Source organism: Equus quagga, chromosome 7 (assembly GCF_021613505.1).
Source record: "Equus quagga isolate Etosha38 chromosome 7, UCLA_HA_Equagga_1.0, whole genome shotgun sequence".
In the NCBI taxonomy this organism is placed as follows: Eukaryota; Metazoa; Chordata; class Mammalia; order Perissodactyla; family Equidae; genus Equus; species Equus quagga.
In genome coordinates, this window is record NC_060273.1 from 4,233,591 (window position 1) to 4,253,565 (window position 19,975).

At 44.3% G+C, this 19,975-nt stretch overlaps 1 protein-coding gene across 2 annotated transcripts in view; it reads left to right on the forward strand.

The window, feature by feature from the left end:
• The window catches only part of UBN1 (ubinuclein 1), a 36,540-nt gene continuing 16,565 nt past the window's right edge, over nt 1–19,975 (forward strand). For both annotated transcript variants that reach the window (XM_046665863.1, XM_046665864.1), the window contains exons 1-11: nt 1–47; nt 4,654–4,941; nt 8,051–8,137; nt 8,718–8,813; nt 9,159–9,293; nt 10,020–10,123; nt 10,838–11,276; nt 17,803–17,873; nt 19,170–19,299; nt 19,461–19,579; nt 19,731–19,859. In XM_046665863.1, coding sequence (XP_046521819.1) covers nt 4,693–4,941; nt 8,051–8,137; nt 8,718–8,813; nt 9,159–9,293; nt 10,020–10,123; nt 10,838–11,276; nt 17,803–17,873; nt 19,170–19,299; nt 19,461–19,579; nt 19,731–19,859 — 1,559 coding nt within the window. In that variant the 5' untranslated portion in view covers nt 1–47; nt 4,654–4,692. The remainder of the gene's footprint in view (nt 48–4,653; nt 4,942–8,050; nt 8,138–8,717; nt 8,814–9,158; nt 9,294–10,019; nt 10,124–10,837; nt 11,277–17,802; nt 17,874–19,169; nt 19,300–19,460; nt 19,580–19,730; nt 19,860–19,975) is intronic.

Here is a 19,975-nt window from a genome sequence, read left to right on the forward strand (position 1 = left end):
CGAGTGCGGCCCGCGGGGCCGTAGCCTGCGTCGCGCCGGGGACAAAGGTGCGTGTCTTTGTCGGGACGGGCTGTCGCTGGAGTTTGACACTTTGGGGGAAGTTGGGAGCGGGCGGCGGTGACAACAGGAAGGCAGCGCCCGGCGCCGCCGCGGTCCGGGAACGCTAACCCGCGAAGGGGGAACCGGCAGGGGATGAAGATTTCTAGAAGGTCCCAGCCCCGGCTGCCGACTCCAAGGAGTCAGAGTCCGGAGTCGGCTTAACTGAGAACCGGGACTTTTCTTGGGTCGCCTCCTGCCTGGCGGGTCCACGCGCGTCTCCGGGGGGCGTTTGGTTAGACGGCGGCTCGGGTTGTAAGCGGGTTGGCTCCTAGGCAGCCTGGTTTGGCTTCGGAGTTCAGTTTCCCTAAAGGGCCGTCGGTTAGCGTCGGGAGCTGTCACTCACTGTTTCGCGTTGTTTAAGGGCGAACTGATGGTTTAAAGCGTGTGTAAGATCCCAGGAGATAGTTTAATAAAGTTAAACGCACGCTCCAAATTTTAAAGCTCTTACTTTTTGAGGCATTGAAGGATGTTTGAGTGGCTTGATAATAATAGATAAATCTTAAGTTGACATCACACTGGACTACAGGCATTCCCGTTCGTCAGGAACGTGGCAAACAGGATATCCTCTAATACGATGTGGAAGTTCTAGCCAATGCAATAAGACATGAAACAGAAATAAGAAACATGAATTTTCAGAAAGGAGGAGGTAAAATTCTCATTTCTGTGGATCAGCCTATTTTTGGGAAAAAAAATGGTTAAGGGAAAACCATTAAAATAAATGAGTTCACTTGTAAAGAGACTAATTATAAAATCAGCATACAAAATTCAGCTTTTCTTTGTTTCAACAATAATCAGTTTGAAAACATAATGGTTAAGAGGCTGTGTAACAAAAAAAATATACAATTCCTGGGAATAACCTTGGAGATACAAAAGGAGGCTAGCATTTCTTGGATAACATCAGTTGAGGGTTTTTTTTTGTTTTTTGTATTTTTTTTTCCTTTTTCTCCCCAAAGTCCCCCCCACCGTACATAGCTGTATATTCTTCGTTGTGGGTCCTTCTGGTTGTGGCATGTGGGACACCGCCTCAGCGTGGTTTGATGAGCAGTGCCATGTCCGTACCCAGGATTCAAAACAACGAAACACTGGGCCACCTGCAGTGGAGCTCGAGAACTTAACCACTCAGCTATGGGGCTGGCCCCCGTGTGTTTTGTTTTTTAAAGATTGGCACCTGAGCTAACATTTGTTGCCAATATTCTTTTTTGTTTTTTCCTTTCTTCTTCTCCCCAAAGCCCCCCACTACATAGCTGTATATCCTAGTTGTAGGTCCTTCTGGTTGTGAGTTGAGGTTTTTTAAGAGGAATGTTTTTGTGGGTAGAATGCTATGCTTTTACTTAGAATGATGTTCTGCTCATTAAAGTTGAGTATTTAAGTACTTAGCTTTTCTTAAGCCTTGTAAGTTTTACTCACAAATCTTTTACTTATAAATGTAAGAATGTTTATATAAAAATAAAAATACTTGCTCTTTGACAAAGCTTCAATTAAGCCATCAGTTTAAGAGATGAAATTTCCTTAAACAGTGAACTCTCTTCACAAAGTTAAATTCCCTTAAGTGTTTTAAACTGCATTAAAAACTTTATGTGCTTTTTCTCTCAAATACTCTAAACTTACGAAATGGTGAACTTACAAACCTAATAGTAAAATCTTTCCAAGGACTTAACTCTTCTAAGTCTAATAAATGAGTGAGTGTAAGTCAGGTTCTCTTAAATGCATGCTTTCAAACATATTTTCTTAAGCATTTCAAATTAAAATTGTAAGTTTAACGTCTTTCATTAATATGTCTGATTCTCTTAAACATTTCAAATGATTTAGTAACAGGCAATGGCAATTATCATGATGATTATAAAACTTAATGCAAAATGTAAGTGTTAATATGCTGTAGGTTTGATTTACTTTATTCTCTAGTCTTATTTCTGTAACTTCTCAGGCTTGCAAAGTCACCTCCACAACTAGGGGAAGCAGTTTTACCATATAGGTGGTTTGAAGTAGCTCAGCGACAATCTTCCTCAAGCAAAAAGAGGAAGCTTGGTAACAGATGTTAGCTCAGGGCCAATCTTCCTCACCAAAAAAAAGTCTAAAATTTGTGCCAAGATAAGGTTACCTTTTCAAATTACAGCCTGGACAGGGGCAGGGACCTGGTTCCCACTTCCAGGATGACCTTCCTGCATCCCATGGGTTAACTTGCAGATTCTTTTCTTGTAGTAAGACTTTGCCTGCTCTTATCATTGGGGGATTTCAGCTTTCAGCTGGGACTTATTGTCACAACCCAATGCATTAGGAAGGTCCTGGGTGCCTTGAAAGTTTCTTTTAGGAAAATTTCTTTCAACATCTTAGTGCATGATGCTCTTTTGTACTACCAACCTATTTTTGCTGCTGATCACTTTGTTGCCTAATTATTATTATTTGTGTGTGTGTGTCTGTGTGTCTGTGTGAGGAATATCGGCCCTGAGCTAATATCTCTTGCTAATCTTCTTCTATCTTTTTTTTTTTTTTTTTACGTGGGACGCTGCCACAGCATGGCTTGATGAGCAGTATGTAGGTCTGTGCCCAGGATCCAAACCCACGAACCTTGGGCCATGCGAGCTGAGGATGCAAACTTAATCACTACGCTGGGCTGGCCCCCTAGAATTATTTTAATTATTTTAACTCTTCATTTTAGATATTTTACTCCCTAATTTTCTGGTCTTAAAGATTACAATTTTATGGTCACAATAGAAAGAAGGAATGTATATATACAAATATACATTCATATCTATAGATGTATATGATATATATAAATTTTCTTGAGCTAATTCATATTTATGATTCATTTACAATGAAAATGCAGTGAGCTTTTTTGGGGAACTTGTCAAAGTGATTCTAAAATTGATCTGAAATAATAAACAGTTTGGAATAGCTAAGGATTTTGAAAGAAGAAAGATGAATTTTTAATTCAACGTGTTAAAATATAAAATTTGTCAAAAGAATGTGGGACTGGTTGAGGAGTCTCTAGATACTAGATTAATATAACAGGATGGATTTCAGAAATAGACCTTAAGATATCCAGGACATTACATATGATATATGCCAAATCAGCAGGGAAAACAAGGGTTATTAGTGATCAATGCTGGGAAAAACCAGGTTACAGCCTCGCCTCTCACCATACAGCAGAGCAAATTCAACTTGGGCTAAAGAGTTCAATGTGAAAGATATATCTATAGAAGACTGCATGGGTAAATTCTTACAGAAGAATTACCTGGCTGGAGGACATTCTAGGCATAAAAGAAATAGGGGGGACCATAAAGGAGAAGAGCCTAGTTTTGACTGCATCAAAAGTTAAAATTTCTTGGGGCCGGTCTGGTGGCTGAGTGGTTGAGTTCGCCCGCTCCCTTTGGCAGCCCAGGGTTTCACCGGTTCGGATCCTGGACGTGGACATGGCACTGCTCATCAAGCCATTTTGAGGTGGCATCCCATATAGCACAACAAGAAGCATCCACAACTAGAACGTACAACTGTATACTTGGGGGCTTTGGGGAGAAGAATAAAAAAAAGATTGGCAACAGATGTTAGTGCAGGTGCCAATCGTAAAAAAAAAAAAAAAAGTTAAAATTTCTTTCATCATACCTCACTTTAAGCAAAATTAAAGAGTAAATAACGAAGCAGGAAAGAGTACTTATAAGAGATATGACAGGTATTTGATATTTATAATATATATGACATATCTATAACGTATCAAAAGCCCTTACACATCCACAAAAAAGCTAACAATGCTGCAATGAATGTACTCATTTATTGATGTGGTAGAAAGTTCACACTAGGATGTGAGTTTAAAAAGGCAGGACACAAAATTATACATGAAGCAAATACATATAGCGTATATTTGCGTATTTATATTCTGTAAATACTCAGGATTCTGGAGTTCACAATATACCTTGACCATTCCCAGGCAACTTGGAAGGTCCTGGCATGTGGTAATTTGTCCCTCTGCTGAGGCAGCAGTCTGGGTGGTGAGAGGCTGGCGAGTCAGGAAGTGAGGCACGCCGCGCGGCTCCTGAGGGCTGGCGTTTTACTTATCCCAGGGCAGGCAGCACCTTCTGGGAGCTGGTGAAAACGCTGTCATTGCCCTAAATGAAAGCTAACTGCTGGTGATGATAATAAAGAGGTCTTAGAAAAGAGATTGTTTTGAGCCAGGAAAAAAAAAATGTTGGATAAATTAAATGAAAAACAATAGGCACCAGGGTTCTTTGCAATTTTAAGAATTCTTTAAGGATCTGTCTGTGTGAGTTCTCTAATATCAAGAATCTAGTGACTGTGCATAGGAGAAGACTGGAAGGAAGTATGCTGAACAGTGATTACCTCTGAATGCTAAGATTTGGGGTGCTTTTCATATATGTATTTTTATATATGGAAAATTTCCTATTTAAGATGACTAGTGTTTAAGCAGAAAAGAAGCAGTAACTGATAGTTAAGATAAACTTAACAATGAATTCTTCTAAACTTATAAATCTGTATAACCAAACAGGAAAAATCGTTTTTGTCATCTTGGTTTGACCTGGCCCTTCTTTTCAATGTTAACAGAAGCCATGCAGTGACACCCGCTAAGAGTTGTTGGTAGCCATGTCGGAGCCCCACAGGGTCCAGTTCACCTCTCTCCCAGGTTCTCTGAATCCCACATTTTTGAAGAAATCCCGGAAAGAGGAGGTTGGGGGAGCAGAACAGCATCAAGACCCTGAGCCGGCTGCAGCAGCTGTTCGGATTACACTCACCCTCTTTGAACCGGATCACAAGCGCTGCCCAGAGTTCTTCTACCCAGAGCTGGTGAAGAACATACGAGGGAAGGTGAAAGGCCTTCAGCCCGCAGACAAGGTACACCCCAGGGGCCCAGACTCACTCTGCAGATCTGTTTCAGGGGCTGCATGCGGCACTGGGACTTGCAGGGGGTGGAGCCAGACGAGAGAGGCTTTGGCTGCCCCAAGAGCAAGACACTCACTCCAAAGCACGCACGAGGTTTGCTGCTTCTGTCTCTAGCACTTAGACCCATTCTCCTGATTTATGTTAGAGAAAACGTATATGGCACATCCAAGGCTAATTTGAATTATGGCTAATTAATATAAATAAAAGATATAAAAATCTATAAATAAATTTTTTCATGCCAAGGTGGTAAATGTTATTTGTAAATGCACCCTGTCCCTGGCTGTTCCAGTGCCGGAATTTCATGCTGGACATTTTTTTTTCCAGGGGAATCTCACTGTCTGCCTAGTGTAAGGGCAGACCAGAAAAGACACAGACTGCTCGTTTCTTCTCAACACAATAATATTCTGGATAGTTTCTTTCCCTGGATGGGTAGAAACCTATTTTTGCCCTTTTTTTTTTTTGACTTTATTTTTTGCCAGAATTGGATTGTAGACTTCAGGGCTTTTGAGAAACACTTCGATTTCTTAAATGCTTTTGTAAATGATCTATTTATTTTCCTGGGAGATTTGTTTTAATTTTTAGTATGCAACTTTTCAAACATGCACAGAGTAGAGAGAATAGTATAATAAGCCCTTATGTACCCATCAGCCGGCTTCAACTATTACTGCTATTTTGGCAGTTTATTAATATTGTGAAAATTTTTAATAAACTTTTCAATTGAATTATGTACATAAGAAAGTGCACACTTGATAGGGCAAGCCTGATAGACTTTCACAAACTCAACACACCTGTGTACCCTGCACCTAGGTTACAAAATATTGTTTTCCAGGACACGAAAAACCCTCCTCCTGGCCTTCCAAAATAGTACCCTGGCCCTGAGCAGTGACCACTGCCCTGATTTCTAATGGCTTAGATCACTTTTGCATGTTTTGTATTTTGTGTAGATGGAATCATACAGTACGAGTAGGAGCTAAGTGAAGAGCATTTGTAGACACCTACTGTATACCCATGCACTGTGTTAGGCTCTGAAGGAGAGGTTTGTAGGGTCTTGTACTTGCAGCATTTTGGTCTCTAGAGTGGCTTTCAGTAAAATGGGGTGAGACCAGGACCTGGCTCACAGGGTGTCTGAGGGTGAGTGAGACCATGCAGGTGCAGTTTCTAGCAGAGTGCCTCCGTGGCCAGGGCTCCTTTGGTCTAGTCCACGGCTATTTGGGGTGAGTGCCTTTGGTTAGTATTGTCCAATTTTCTTTGCTCGGATAAGAATGTGTTTCCTTGATTAAGATCTGAGTGGCTGAATGGAAGCCAGGGAGTTGTGCCAAGGGCCAACCTATTGTATGAGGGCCAGTAGGCAGAATGAGAAAAAATAATGTCAAATCCATTCACAATCCCTTTTCTAGAGTAGGAATAGTAACCTCTTCCTTGAGAGGAGGAGAAAGTAACAGGACTGGTTGAGGTATTTGTTTATGGGCTCAAACCAAATCAGTAGGTCAACTGAAATTAGGACTCTCATGCTCTGATTTCACCTCTTTTGGGGTCCAGGTGCCCTTCTCCATGTAGAAAACTGCACGGAGCATGCACAGAGAACTTTGGATCCAGTTTCAGGGGATTCATTCCTGGCCTTCAGATTCAGAACTCCTGAATCGATGTGTCTGCTCTGCAGTGTTCGAAGCACAATGTAGTCTGACACATTCATGTATTAATTAGCGTATGTTTCTTATAACGTGAAGGCACTGTGCTAGATGCTGAGGACTGTATCAAGGTGGAGAAGCCGCTGTCCCAGCCGCAAAAGGACTTGTGATCTTGTAGATGTTTTAGGAGAATTATACCAACACAGGTAACAAGAGTCACAACGTGGTAATTGTTTAAGTATGGTGCACATACAGGCCCTGAAGGGCTTGGACAGAGGGGAGCTTACATCCTTCCTGTGTTTGGACAGACCTGGACTTTCGTACATTCAGGAAACAGTAGTTATTGGATGACTACTGTTTGTAAGGCATTAAGGAGTACACATTGAATCCAGGGTTGCTCCAGATTGGTGCAATTTCTTAAAATTATTTTAACCACTTAAGTTATATGTGATCATTTAGAAAAATTAGAAGATACAGGTAAACACCTACTTTAGAGACTACCCATTTGTGGTATGTACATTTTATTTATGTTCCATAATATCCCATTATATGTATATGCACTGAATCATTTAACATCCTTTATGGGTGGGTGGGATTTCAGTAGGCAGAGTTGGGAGGGTTTTCTAACAAGCTTCCAGTCTTTAGTGTTTTGGCCTGCTCTGAAGTCTTAAGCATATTTGGTACAGGAGTCTTTTATTAAAATTAAGAGTCCTTGCCAACGAAGCTTAAGGTCCAACTCTGGAAAATTTACTTGATGAGAAAAATGCAAGAGTAAGTTTATGGAGAAGAAGTAAGCTTTGGAAAATGGCATGAGCATATTTTGAGTGAGTATTGAGATTGGGAGAAAAGAGGAGATGGCTAACCCTTCAAGGTAGGCTTCTAAGGAAAGGGACAGCCGTGAGCTTGGGTTTGACTTTGGTCGCACTGAGAGAAAAGCAAATTTGTACTACACTTCTGACCAGTGAGGCAGAGGAGCTCTTGAGAACTGCACTGCGTTCGGTGGGTTTTCACCTTTCTGAGCCACTGACTGCTTTGGCAGTCTGGTGAAGCCTGTGAGCCCCTTCTTAGAATAACGTTGTTAAATGTGTGAAATAGTGTCAGGGTTACAAAGGAAGCCAGCTACATTGAAGCATGGTTCTGTACAGTGGAGCATCCCTAACTGAAGGCCCTCTGCCATATTTGGAGCCCTGTGGACCCGGTGGTGTGGTGTGCATTGAATCCTGTCTTGTTGAATTACATGAATGGAGATTGTGCTTTCATAAATAACTGAGATGAGCACTGACAGGATGGTAGTGTGTATTCCACCTTGTCTTTTCTGAAAAACAGTTTTTATTATGCAGTTTATAGGTGTTGAATAGTCAGTGAAGGGACTATGAATAGGATTGTGGGATTTTTTTTGTGACTCTTATTTTTGTGGAATGGTCTCTTTGCAGAAGAAAGAACTCCCTGATCCTTTCAATGACGAAGAAAAGGAAAGGCATAAAGTGGAGGCTCTTGCCCGGAAATTTGAAGAAAAATATGTAAGATTTCTCTCTTGGCATCAAAACAACCTTGCTGGGTGGGAGAGGTTTCTAGACATTTCCATATTCCTGTAGTGGATGGTCATCTGATCAACACTGACGTGAAAGTAAATGTGAGCTTGAAGAGTACAGAATGCAATTGTTAAACAGATGCATTAAGGTACAGAAAATGCATGTCGCAGGAACTAGCGTGGGGAGTTAAATGGACAAATAAGAGGGCCCTGCACTCCTAGAATTTATCCTTAGAATTAATATTGGTACAAATGAATGTTTGATGCAAAACATACAAAGCCATTTAGTTCCTTTCTCTGTCTTAGGCCATTATATGCAGATACAAATCTGTTCTATTTTAAATGGTCTTCTGGGAAGGAGGTTTTGGTGTGTGTGTGAGCGTGACTGTTCCAGTGCTTTACAACCTTTAGTCACTAGCTCATGGAGTTCAGTGCAACAACAATTCTATGTATTAAAAAAAGACATGTGACCGTAGACTTCAAAGATTGTTAAGAGAGTAGATCTCATGTTATGTGTTCTTACTGCCATTTAAAAAAAAAGCGTATGACCTATTGCTGTTCATTTTCAGGGTGGAAAGAAGCGTAGAAAAGACCGAATACAGGACTTGATTGATATGGGGTATGGTTATGATGAGTCCGATTCCTTCATCGATAACTCTGAGGCGGTAAGTGCTAATGAAAATATGGTATCAGAACCACCACACCCTAGCTTCTACTGAGAGTGACCCAGAGGTGGGGGTGGGATCAGAGTGCGTGTGCCCTCAGCAAGTGGAAGGACACTGAGGAGAGGGTGACACCCTGGCCCTGGTTCCCTCCCTGAAATTGTTGGCCAGATCTGTCCAAAGCACCTGCTGGCTTGGACATTTGAGATTGACCAGAAGCATGTCTTCGTGTGCTGTCTGAAATGTGACAGCAACAGACTCAGGTCTGCTCTATCAAGACCCTCTGTGCACCTGTGGGCTGCAGGTAGTCCCAGAACCCGGAGCTGAACATTTGTTTTCCCCCTTCAGTATGATGAGCTTGTTCCTGCTTCTCTGACTACAAAGTATGGAGGATTTTACATTAACTCGGGAACCCTGCAGTTTAGACAAGCGTCAGAATCTGAGGATGACTTCATTAAAGAAAAGAAGAAAAAATCTCCAAAGGTTAGAACGATGCTCACTTTTGGATTTCAGAAGTGCTTTCTTCTGTGACCTTATAAGATCAGTAGGTGACTTGCCAGGAGATGTGCTGGTTTAGGATGGCTCAGGAGATTGACGGAAAGGCGTGAGCTGTGCCGAGGTTGACAGTTCACTTCTTACACCTGTGCCGTGGTGAGGTGCCATGAGCCTGGAGGTCTCGGTCGTTGTGTCCACACCTGTGTCCCAGCAGGCTTGGCAGGGATTCGTTTCTTGAGGTGGTCTCAGGGCGGGGACGAGAGCAGTGAAGGGTATGGAGTGAAGGGAGTTTGTACCAGCCTTGCTGTGTCTCTTCTGTGGACATGTAGAGGACTTCAGTTCCCAGGGCCGTCATCCCAACGAAAACCAGTTAGCCTTAAGATAAGTTTATTTGAAAATCTTTTGACACTGCCTGTGTGTTTAACACAAGAGCTAGGACCCACATACAGCTCACTTCAAGCTAGAAAGGTTTCAGGCTGCAGAATGGCCTCTGGTGCCTCAGCCCCGGGTGTTTCCAGGCGACGTTGTCAGTGGGAATGCCGTATCGACCTGCTGCAGGTCTGTGGTCCAGGGACCGAGCCTAAAGCTTTTGTTCGTGAAGGCAGTAAGACAGCTCTCAGGATGTAGCCCGGGCGGAGCAAGGCCAGTGCTGTGTAGTGCACTTGCTCCCTGAGTTAGGGAGCCGTGTAACTGTGCCTTGTCTTTAATTCTCAGAAGCGGAAGTTGAAGGAAGGTGGTGAGAAGATAAAGAAGAAGAAAAAAGATGACACTTATGACAAGGAGAAGAAATCGAAAAAGTCCAAGTTTTCCAAAGCCGGGTGAGAGGCAGCAGCTTCTTTGCTAGGATAAAATCTGAACTGTTAGGGCAGGACACCTGGGAGCTGGCTCGCCCTCCTCCTCACAGCTTCAGAAGAGGCAGCAGGGCTTGGCCTTCCGGTCCCTTGCACCTCCCGCAGCACCACTGTGGGCATAGTCGGTCCTCTCACATCTCTGTGTCAGACATCCAGAGCTCTGTCTGTCTCACTGTCAGTGTTGGCAGCTATTTCTGTCCCTGTGTGATTGCTGGCGTCTCTTGTTCTCTTGGGCGCCCCTCCTCTGCCCCAGTTCTCCTTCTGTCTCTGCTGTTTCCCTTCGTTTTCTCTGGTCCTGCTTCCTTTGCCTCACTCGGTCTCACCCCAGCCGCCCTTCAAGTTGCTGCTGCTCTCTGCTGCTCCTGCTTTCTCCCTTTAAATATTTTTCTTGTCCCCCCTGCCCTTTTTTGCAACCTTTTATTTCAGCCTGGCAGTGGTTTTAAAAACCCATCGGATATTTAGCATTTTGTGACACTGTTTTGCTAACCTGTATTAAATCTCAAGCTTTGGTCCCAGCAAGAAGGAGCTCCACATGCCAAGAGGAGGGAGGAGGAGTAACAGGGTGGACTTGTGACTGAGCTTCCTGGAGACCATTGCGCTGGGAGCAGGGCTGAAGTCCCTCTGTGTTTCCCTTTTGAAGTGGACTGCAGCCTTAGTAACCAATTTCCCCCTTGCTTGCAGCTTCACAGCCCTGAATGCCAGTAAGGAGAAGAAGAAAAAGAAGTATTCTGGGGCTTTGAGCGTTAAAGAGATGCTGAAGAAATTTCAGAAGGAGAAAGAGGCTCAGAGAAAGAGGGACGAAGAGCATAAGCCTGTAGCGGTCTCAGCAGCAGAAGCTCAGGGCCTGCGGGAATTGGAGGGTGCCTCTGACCCCTTGCTCTCACTCTTCGGCTCCACTTCTGACAATGACTTGCTCCAGGCGGCCACTGCCATGGACTCGCTGACTGATTTGGACTTGGAGCAGCTGCTCAGTGAGTCACCAGAAGGAAGCCCCTTCCATGATATGGATGATGAAAGTGATTCCCTTGGGGTGGGACTGGACCAGGAATTCAGGCAGCCCTCTTCCCTCCCTGAAGGCCTGCCTGCACCCCTGGAGAAGCGCGTTAAGGAGCTGGCTCAGGTATGGTGACACAGAGTGGCCGGGCTTTCCTGGAAGCGGTTTGGGCAGATGGATGCTGGTTCCACACCACATGGAGCTCGCTGCCCAGAGCAACCCTTAGTGAGGTGGCAGTTGCAGCGTAAGCTTTTCCATGCTCTCTTCTCATCCCGAGGGAGGAAACATTATAAGCTCTGCCTGTCAGGCATCATTTTTAGGCCTTTTGTGGTTCCTTCACTCCTGGAAAATTTACTTTCTTCTGGGGAAATTTTCTCTTTTTCCATTTTCTGCCTGTCGGTTCCTTTCCCAGAGTATCTTTCCTTTCATGCGATAGACTGACACCAATGTTGGCAGCAGGCAGCTGAGGCAGACGTCCATCTTTTTAGCAATCTTTTGAAGGTTTTGAAAACTCACAAGTATTTGCAGACGTATGTGACACATACAGTGTGTGCTTAATTGCCACTGGGTTTCACTTGCTCCCTAGAGTTGCACATCATCAGCATTAGGTAGTGATTACAGGAATGCCTAAATTGTGATGAATAAAAAGGAGCTGAACCTTAAATGCTGTTCATGCCCCATTAAAAACAGCCACAGTCTTCAGAATAGCAGCCATGGCTGCTCTTTTCCCCCCATGATTGGGAATTGATCCCCGGAGTGCTAAGAACTGTCACTTCAGTAATATATTACTGACTATAACCCAAGCACAGATTGTTAGTTGTGATGACTTTTACCTTTTAGTTAAAATAACGTTTACCTTGGGCATCATAGCTTATAACGCAACTCCAGTGGCATTTATACTCTGTAGCTGTAAGTTTTAAACTGGTGATTCTTAGTGTTTCAGAATCACTGTTATGTATAATATCCCTCATGTTTTAGGACAGGGTAAAATGTTAACCATTGCTACTCACTTCCAAAAAATACTTGAACACAACATACAAAGTACATTGAACATCTTATTCAGATTTCTAGTTCATCTTTGTTAGCCCATGTGCAGTGCTGGATATAAATATTCTATTTGAATGGAATGATTTCAATGAATTGTACTACGTCAGGGATTCAGAGAATGTCTTAATAGGACGTTAAGGTGGAAGCAGTTGAATCTGAATGTGGCATGTTTGAGCATACTGTCTTGTGTTTGCTTAGAATTTATGTTAAAAAAACATTACTCCTTGTTCTTTTCAGTCCTCTGGTTAATAATCAAATTATTCTGTAGCTTCTGAAGGTCTTGTTCAGTAAGTTGAGTAAGCTATATGTGGCAGTAGCCAGTCAATTTTTAGAGGCAAGTCAAAACAGTTCTTGGATGTGCCCCTCTCCCACCATAGGTTGTGTTCTAGTCTGATAACTCACATTCATTATTTCACTTTCTTGGGAAAGATGGACAAATTTAGTGGAAACAAAGCGGCATAACATGAAACAGCCTGGAGTTGTGATCCTAGAGAGCCTCAGTTTCTGGAGTCCACTAGATGGACGCTGGGAGCCAGCTCTCCTTGCTCAGTGATGGCCAAGTCTTGAAGTCTGGGTTCTCTCTTGGGCCCAATGGAGACGAGGTGCAGGATCCCATAGATAAGGCGGGCTTCAGTCCTGGGAGAGAAGTGGTGACCAGGAGAGATTGATGTGCTGGCTTGAAAATACAGTGTTCAAATGTGAAATCAGGACTCTAGTCATCTCTGGCCCTTCTCCTCTAACAGTGTTCAGAAACTATGGGAAGTGGGTGGAAAGTGGGAATTACCCATCGTCCCCCACATCTGAAAACTATTTTCAATTTACATATTCATTGCTAACCTCTGTATATATGTTTTTATGCAGTTGTAATTATAGTTGTGAATAATTGTTTCCTGCATTTTTCACTTAATAAATATTATTATAAAGCCCTCATTACTTTTAATGGTTGCATGAAAAAGAAGGCTTATTTTAGAAAGTTACTTAATGCCACTCCACAAGATCCCCAGGTGCTCTGTTACCCCAGAGCCCTGCGCTTGGGGCCCTTGGAGCCTCCCCCTGTGTGCACGAGTGTACTAGACCCAGACTCTACTGAGAATCTGCTGGGAAAGACACCTTCCCAGGGGAAATGCCTGTGTACACAAAAACTGCATCTAATTTCAAAAGCCATACATGGATATTTGGATCCTTAATAAGGAGCCCTGCCCTAGATCTTGAACTGGACATTACATTTTTAAAATTTAAATTAAACTTGATGTATATACCTTTAGCATTAGCAGTGTTATGTGTTTCTCACTTTATTTTTCATGCCCCTTATTTTTCTTCTTTTTCCTGTTTCCTTTATTTTTATAATAATTTGTGTAGATGTTGAATCTTTTTTTTTTTTTTTTTTAAGATTTTATTTTTTTCCTTTTTTCTCCCCCAAAGCCCCCCGGTACATAGTTGTATATTCTTTGTTGTGGGTCCTTCTAGTTGTGGCATGTGGGACGCTGCCTCAGCGTGGTTTGATGAGCAGTGCCATGTCCGCGCCCAGGATTCGAACCAACGAAACACTGGGCTGCCTGCAGCGGAGCGCACGAACTTAACCACTCGGCCACGGGGCCAGCCCCTGTAGATGTTGAATCTTGACCCTGGATGATGTGTGTATCAGTTTCTACTGTTATCCAAAACAGCTCCCACAGAACGCAGTGGTTTCACCAGTGGTTCTCCTTTCTCCTGGTGCTGCGGATTGGCTGGGCGGTTCCTCTTCGGGTTTTGTCTGGGCTCACTCTTGTGCTGCATTCAGCTGGCAAGATGGCTGGGATGGCGGGGCCTTTCCCTCCTCTAGTCTTTCATCCTGGGCTGCTTCAGGGCGTGGCAGTCTCAGGGCAACATTTCAAGAGGGTGAAGGTGGAAGCAGTAAGGCCCTTAAGATCTAGCCTTAGAAGTTGTATGTACCACATCACTTCTGCCACATTCACTCTATTGGTAGAGTGAGTCACAGGCACCAGCCAAATTCAAGGGTTGGGGAGCTAGTGGCCACCTCTCTGTGGGGGAATGCACATACAGGGAGGGGCGGAATCTGTGGTCCTGTTGGCGGTCTACCACAGTACGTAAGCAGATTCTAATCTGTTGTGTACTGATCCCTTAGGGAAAGATTTTTGCTGTGGGAAGCAAAAATTAGATTTATTTTCTAACTAGATGTGATACTTAGAACTTGAAAAAATATGTTTGAAAACTTATGTATGTTAAGGAGGAATTCCAAGAGGACAACCATGGTGGATGCCCAAGGAATGTTTACTGTTTTCTTCTCACATTAGCCCTCTTTTTGTTTCTCACTCCCTTGTACTATACATGCTTTTGGGCCCCAGGGAATCCAGTGATTTGTTTTGATGGCCTTACCTTATCTTCTCTTTATAAGTGTTGATTGTGTCTTTTGTCTAGGTGGAAAGCTCAGGTGTGTCACCCCGTCAGGTTACTGTCTTGATGTAGTTTGTCAGCTACTCAGTCTGGTCCATACAGATGACCCACGTCTATCTTCGTCCTCTTCAGTCAAGCATAGAGTGAGAACAATGCCTAGAATAGGGAAGAAACAGAGACCTCATGTCCCCCATCCCTCTACTTTCCCGTTCACTGCTTACCCTCCTATAGAGTTAGAACCCTTGTATCGCAAATCCAGGGAGACTGTGGATCCAAGGAGAAAAAGGTCAGAAAAAACCTAACCTGTTTGATCTTTTTCAAAAAGAAAATCATGCCAGATTTCATTCTGTTCAGCAGAAAACAGGTACAGTAAGGTTCTGATCTAGGTGTTGAAAGGCTGCAAATGGCTTTTCTTATAATAAATCAACTCATTAAAAGGCTATCGGAATTATTCTAAATCAGCACGATCAGGCTGTTTGGGTTAACGTCATTTCCTAGTTAATCTAGGATTCATCGATTTGTATAACTGCTTGGGCAAGACTATCTATTCTTACAGGTGAGGGACCTCACTTACTTCTGGAAGACTATCAGATATATATCGAATTGCTGTTTTAATTAGATTTATTTAAAAATGCAGCACTTGACTAATTATCTTCAGTATAAAACCAGACCCTCAGAGATACTGTCTACACAATTCAAAAGGCATCAGGAAAAAAAAAATCTTTAAAAAAATAATATAGCTAGAAAGCTTCTGAAATATTAGAGAAATGGCTAATATTTAAAAATAAAATTTGATTAGAAACCTAAGGTGTTGATGGGTCTGGCAAATAGTGGGGTATTTGAAATGCACGTTAAAATACTCAGATTGAATTAATATGAAGGTGCTTCTGGATCTTATAACCAGCAGTGTATAAGCGTAAGCAAAAGAATGACTTAGTTCTATTTTCTCTCAAACTAAAATCATACTTCCAGTATATTAAAAGTGCCAAGGTAGAATTCTGAATCCTCATGAAAGTAGAAGAAATTGGCAGATGAGTGGATTAAAAGTCACCGCCCTTTCTTTGTTCCATTTCCATCTGTCCCTTTCACCCCCTTTCATCTCAGGCCTCTGCGCTCCCCCCGACCCAAGGGGTCTGCAGAAGCCTGCGTTTTGCGTGTCCTCTGCAAGTTGTGTCTGCTTGTTCGGTACTAAGCTTTTCCTCCTCTAGTTTGCATTCTTTTGGTGATACCTGTTCATTTGTTCGTTCATCCATCGACTCATCCGACATTTACTAAGTGTCTATTATGTGACAGGCAGCTGTGGGAAATGTATTGATGAATGAGATTCAGTTCTTGTCCTATAAATGGGCCAACTGTAAACAACTGACTATAGGACAAAGTGGAATAAAACAAGCTCTGTGATGTTTGGATGGCCAGGTAGATGGTCAGGGGGACAGCCAGACTTGAGGAGATAAAAGGGAAGCTGTGTTGGGGGTACATAGGAATCGGCCTGGGAGCAGCAGACAGGCTTGGCCAGCCTCATGGCAGAGATGGCCTTACGGTAAGCCAGGGCACATGGCTGAGGATGGGCGAGTTGTTGGATGGTGGGAACCCTCTGGAATGTGGTGGGAGATGGGAGCTGTGGGCGTAGATGGCTGGGGCCAGATCCTGGAGGACCCTAAATGCTACGTGAACGAGTTTGGGTTTGATTCTAGGCTTGGAAAGAGCTGCCAAAGGGTTCTAAAGAAGGGAGTAGAAGGATTTAAGAAGGATGGAGTACTGTTTTTAGAACACAGGAGGAAGAGCAGAAACCAGTGTGTTTGGTCTTGGACAAGTTGAGTTTGCATCCAGAGGGTCACCCATTCATAGAAGTAATGGGAAATTAGTTGGAAGTAATTGAAAGTTCTGACCAGGGCTTAGACGAGAGGCTTTAGGGCTGGGGCTCAGATTTGAGAGACCTACGTGTGTGTGTTATTTTAAAGCTGTGAGGGGAAGATGTTACAGGGAGAAGTGGGTTCCACATAGAACCTTGGGGCTCCATCTGTGGTTAAGGAGCTGGTGGAGGAGACAGAGAGGGAGTAGTCAGAAGTAGGAGGAGGACCCAGAGGATACGAGGTGAGGAGGCAAGTGTGGCGGGATGGAGAGGAGGGTGGTTATCAGTGCCTGCTGTTTCAGAGGGGTGGACCAGGATCGATGAGTTCATGGTAGACAGCCACTTTATTGCCTCTGTTTGCCATCATTATTATATATCAAGCCTGAAATTTTATTTTGCTTGAAGCCTTCAGACCGGCAACTCTTGGGTTTGGATCAGTGGTTCTCAGTCCTCTGCATGTTAAAGTTGCCTGAGTTACTTTTAAAGCGCACTGATGCTTGGGCAGACTCTTTTAAAGAGTACGGATTCCTGGGCCTCTGGGACAAGCCCCAGAGGTTCTGACATGATTGGTCTAGGGTGGGGAAGCTGCCAGGTAGTTCCAGTGTGCAGCCAAATGGGAGGAGCACTGGGTCAGACTTCGGCAGAGTTTCCTTTCCTCGCTCATGCACTCAGTGCCTCAGCTGCCTGCTGTGGTTGCTTCGGGGGCTCCAGGTTGCCCTCTGGGGGGTTCCCTGTCTTCTCATGAGAAGCCAAAGACTGCAGAGTAACCTGCTGTACCTTGTGTTAATAGAGGGCAAGGTGTGGTAGTCATTCCAGTGATCTGGGTAGTGGAGTTTGTGATACTCCGTACGTAGATTATAAATTTTCAAAGAATTAGAATGTCCTTAAATGCGAAAGCACATCATCATTATTATTATTATTTTGGTGGATGAAAGCCTTTGAATTTGCAGATTTGTTAAAGTTCTTGATCGTTTTTATATGGTAGATGTATGGAAATTCCAACTCAGTTTAGATGATGGGATGCTGGGCACAGGGGTTAGCTTGCTGGCTGAGTCAAATGTGTCGCGACTGTTTTGACTCTGCGGTCTTATTTTATGTGACTGTTGTTTCAAGTCTTGGAAGGAAGGACAGTCCCTACATGCTTCAGCGGCATTTGAGAAGAGCTGCATCTACCATTTCTGGAGCATATAGTGATTACGGATGAACTTAATCTGGGGTTAGGGCTAAGCAGGGAAGGGCATGGTGAGGATTTTGTCGACAGGTGTTCTCTAGGGACCGACTGCTATTGTGCCTGTGGGTGAGTGTGAGGGCTGTGTGGGGAGAGGCCACTAACAGATGTTACTGTCTGCTGTGAACCAGGCTGCCAGAGCTGCCGAGGGAGAGAGCAGACAGAAGTTCTTCACCCAGGATATTAATGGCATCCTCTTAGAGTGAGTATCTTTTGTTCTTTGTATCTGCTGTCACCATGCCTGGGCTGAGCAGGCCAGGGGAAGTGGGAGTATGATTGAACTGCGTAAAGGTGACCACTGATGAGATTAAAAAAAAATTGGTTTTTGTTGTTCTTTTATAAAAGGGTTGGGGGGGGGAATGACACCAATTAGCTGTCTCTAGGAAATGATAGACCTTACTCGTCTTAGGCAGCAAGCATTATTAGAACACTGTATATGATAATCATGACCTGTTGAAAGAGGATTTCTTGGCAAGTATGAGATGAGGCAAGAGAGAAGGTGTGGCTTGCCTGTCTCTGAGCAAAGGAGGAGACAACTTGGTATAGCCCAGGGCCCTGCTCTCCTGGGGTGCCCTTCAACATACCTGCTCAGTCTCCTCTTGCTCTCACTTCTGCTCCCATAGCCAGTGTACATCATCCTGTGACACTTCTGCCAAATGCCCAAGCCTCTGAGATGCCACACTGTATGAACTGGATTAAAAAGTAAAAAAACCCCACACGTATAAATCCAAACCAGATTCTTTGTATCTGGCCCTCCAGCTTTGCCAGCTTCTCTCCCGGTTGCATTATGTAGCAGAAGAAGCTTGTTGCTCAACAACTGAGGGGTTTTGCACATGTAAGAACAGTGTCAAGACTTGGGAATAGTCTAGCAAAGGACCTGGCCTGGCCAGGATTCGGATTGGCCAGTTGGGTCAGGAACCTAGGCTGTAGAGAGCGCCTGGGGGTCAGCACAGCTGAGAGGCTCGTGTCAGCAACACCTGCTGGAACCTGCCAGATCCAGAGAGCTGAAGGATTAAGAACAAATCCTGCTCTGCTCATCTAGATGGGGACCCTGGAGGGATGAGGAGTCCCCTGCCCTGCTAATCAGGGATAGAACTGGGAACTGGGAAAAAGAGGAAACACTGCAGGAAAGTATTTCCTGTCGACCCCAAGTAACTCGATTACTTTCCAGTTTGAAAGCTTTTATGTTTTGTATATGAAATTCAGTACATCAGAGCATGTTCTCTTGGGCTCTCTTTCTTGACCACCTTTGACTTGGTCTTGTCTTTGACCTGAGAGACTTGACCCGCTTTACCTAGCCAAGTTCATCAGGTTTGGGAGTTCTCATGTGGTGACTGCTGGAGAGCTGTTGCGCTGGCCACTCAGTTACGTTGTGTGACCAACGAGATAGGATTTGACCTGCTCTTGGCTCCCAGCTTGCCTCTCGTGGTAGGGGGACCTATGACGGGAGAAGCTGCGGTAAGCTGCGGGCCGTTGGTAACCCTCTTCTGTTCTTCAGCATAGAGGTGCAAGCTCGGGAGCTGAGTAGCCAGAGCCGTTCTGGGGTGTATGCCTATCTTGCTTCATTCCTGCCCTGCAGCAAGGACACCCTGGTCAAACGAGCTCGAAAACTTCACCTCTGTGAACAGGTAAATGGCTTTGGAGTGGGGCCCCTTGGCTCTAGGGCCCAGCGGAGGGGGTGAGTCTGCACAGATGCCGCATCTGTGGCTGCACTGCCTCCGGGCCATTATTCCTGCAGTGCCTCAGTATAAGAATGAACCACACTTATGATATGTCCTGCTCTCTGCAGGGGGGGCGTCTGAAGGAGCCTCTCCAGAAGCTTAAGGAAGCCATTGGCAGGGCGATGCCAGAGCAGATGGCCAAGTACCAGGATGAATGCCAGGCGCACACACAAGCCAAGGTTGCTAAGTAAGTGTGTCCCATCGCTCTCTCCAGTATTCTCACCTTCTTATCTTAGAAGTCCCAGGGTGGGGAGGCACGAGGTGGGAGGCGGTGGGCAGGAGGAAGCAGTTCTCCTGTGCTGACCTTAGGGTCCCATTTAATTCTGTTCATGCTGTAGGATGCTGGAAGAGGAGAAAGACAAGGAGCAGAGAGAACGGATTTGTTCTGATGAGGAGGAAGATGAAGAAAAGGGGGGCAGGAGGATAATGGGACCCCGGAAGAAATTCCAGTGGAATGATGAAATCAGGTGTGCCCAAACTGGGACCTTGCCTCATTGGAGGGTTTGTGGGGCCAGTGTCTGAGCATGTTCCTGTGTTTCTAATGAAGGTTAGAATCATTTACTTTAATCAGGGCTGCTGAAGC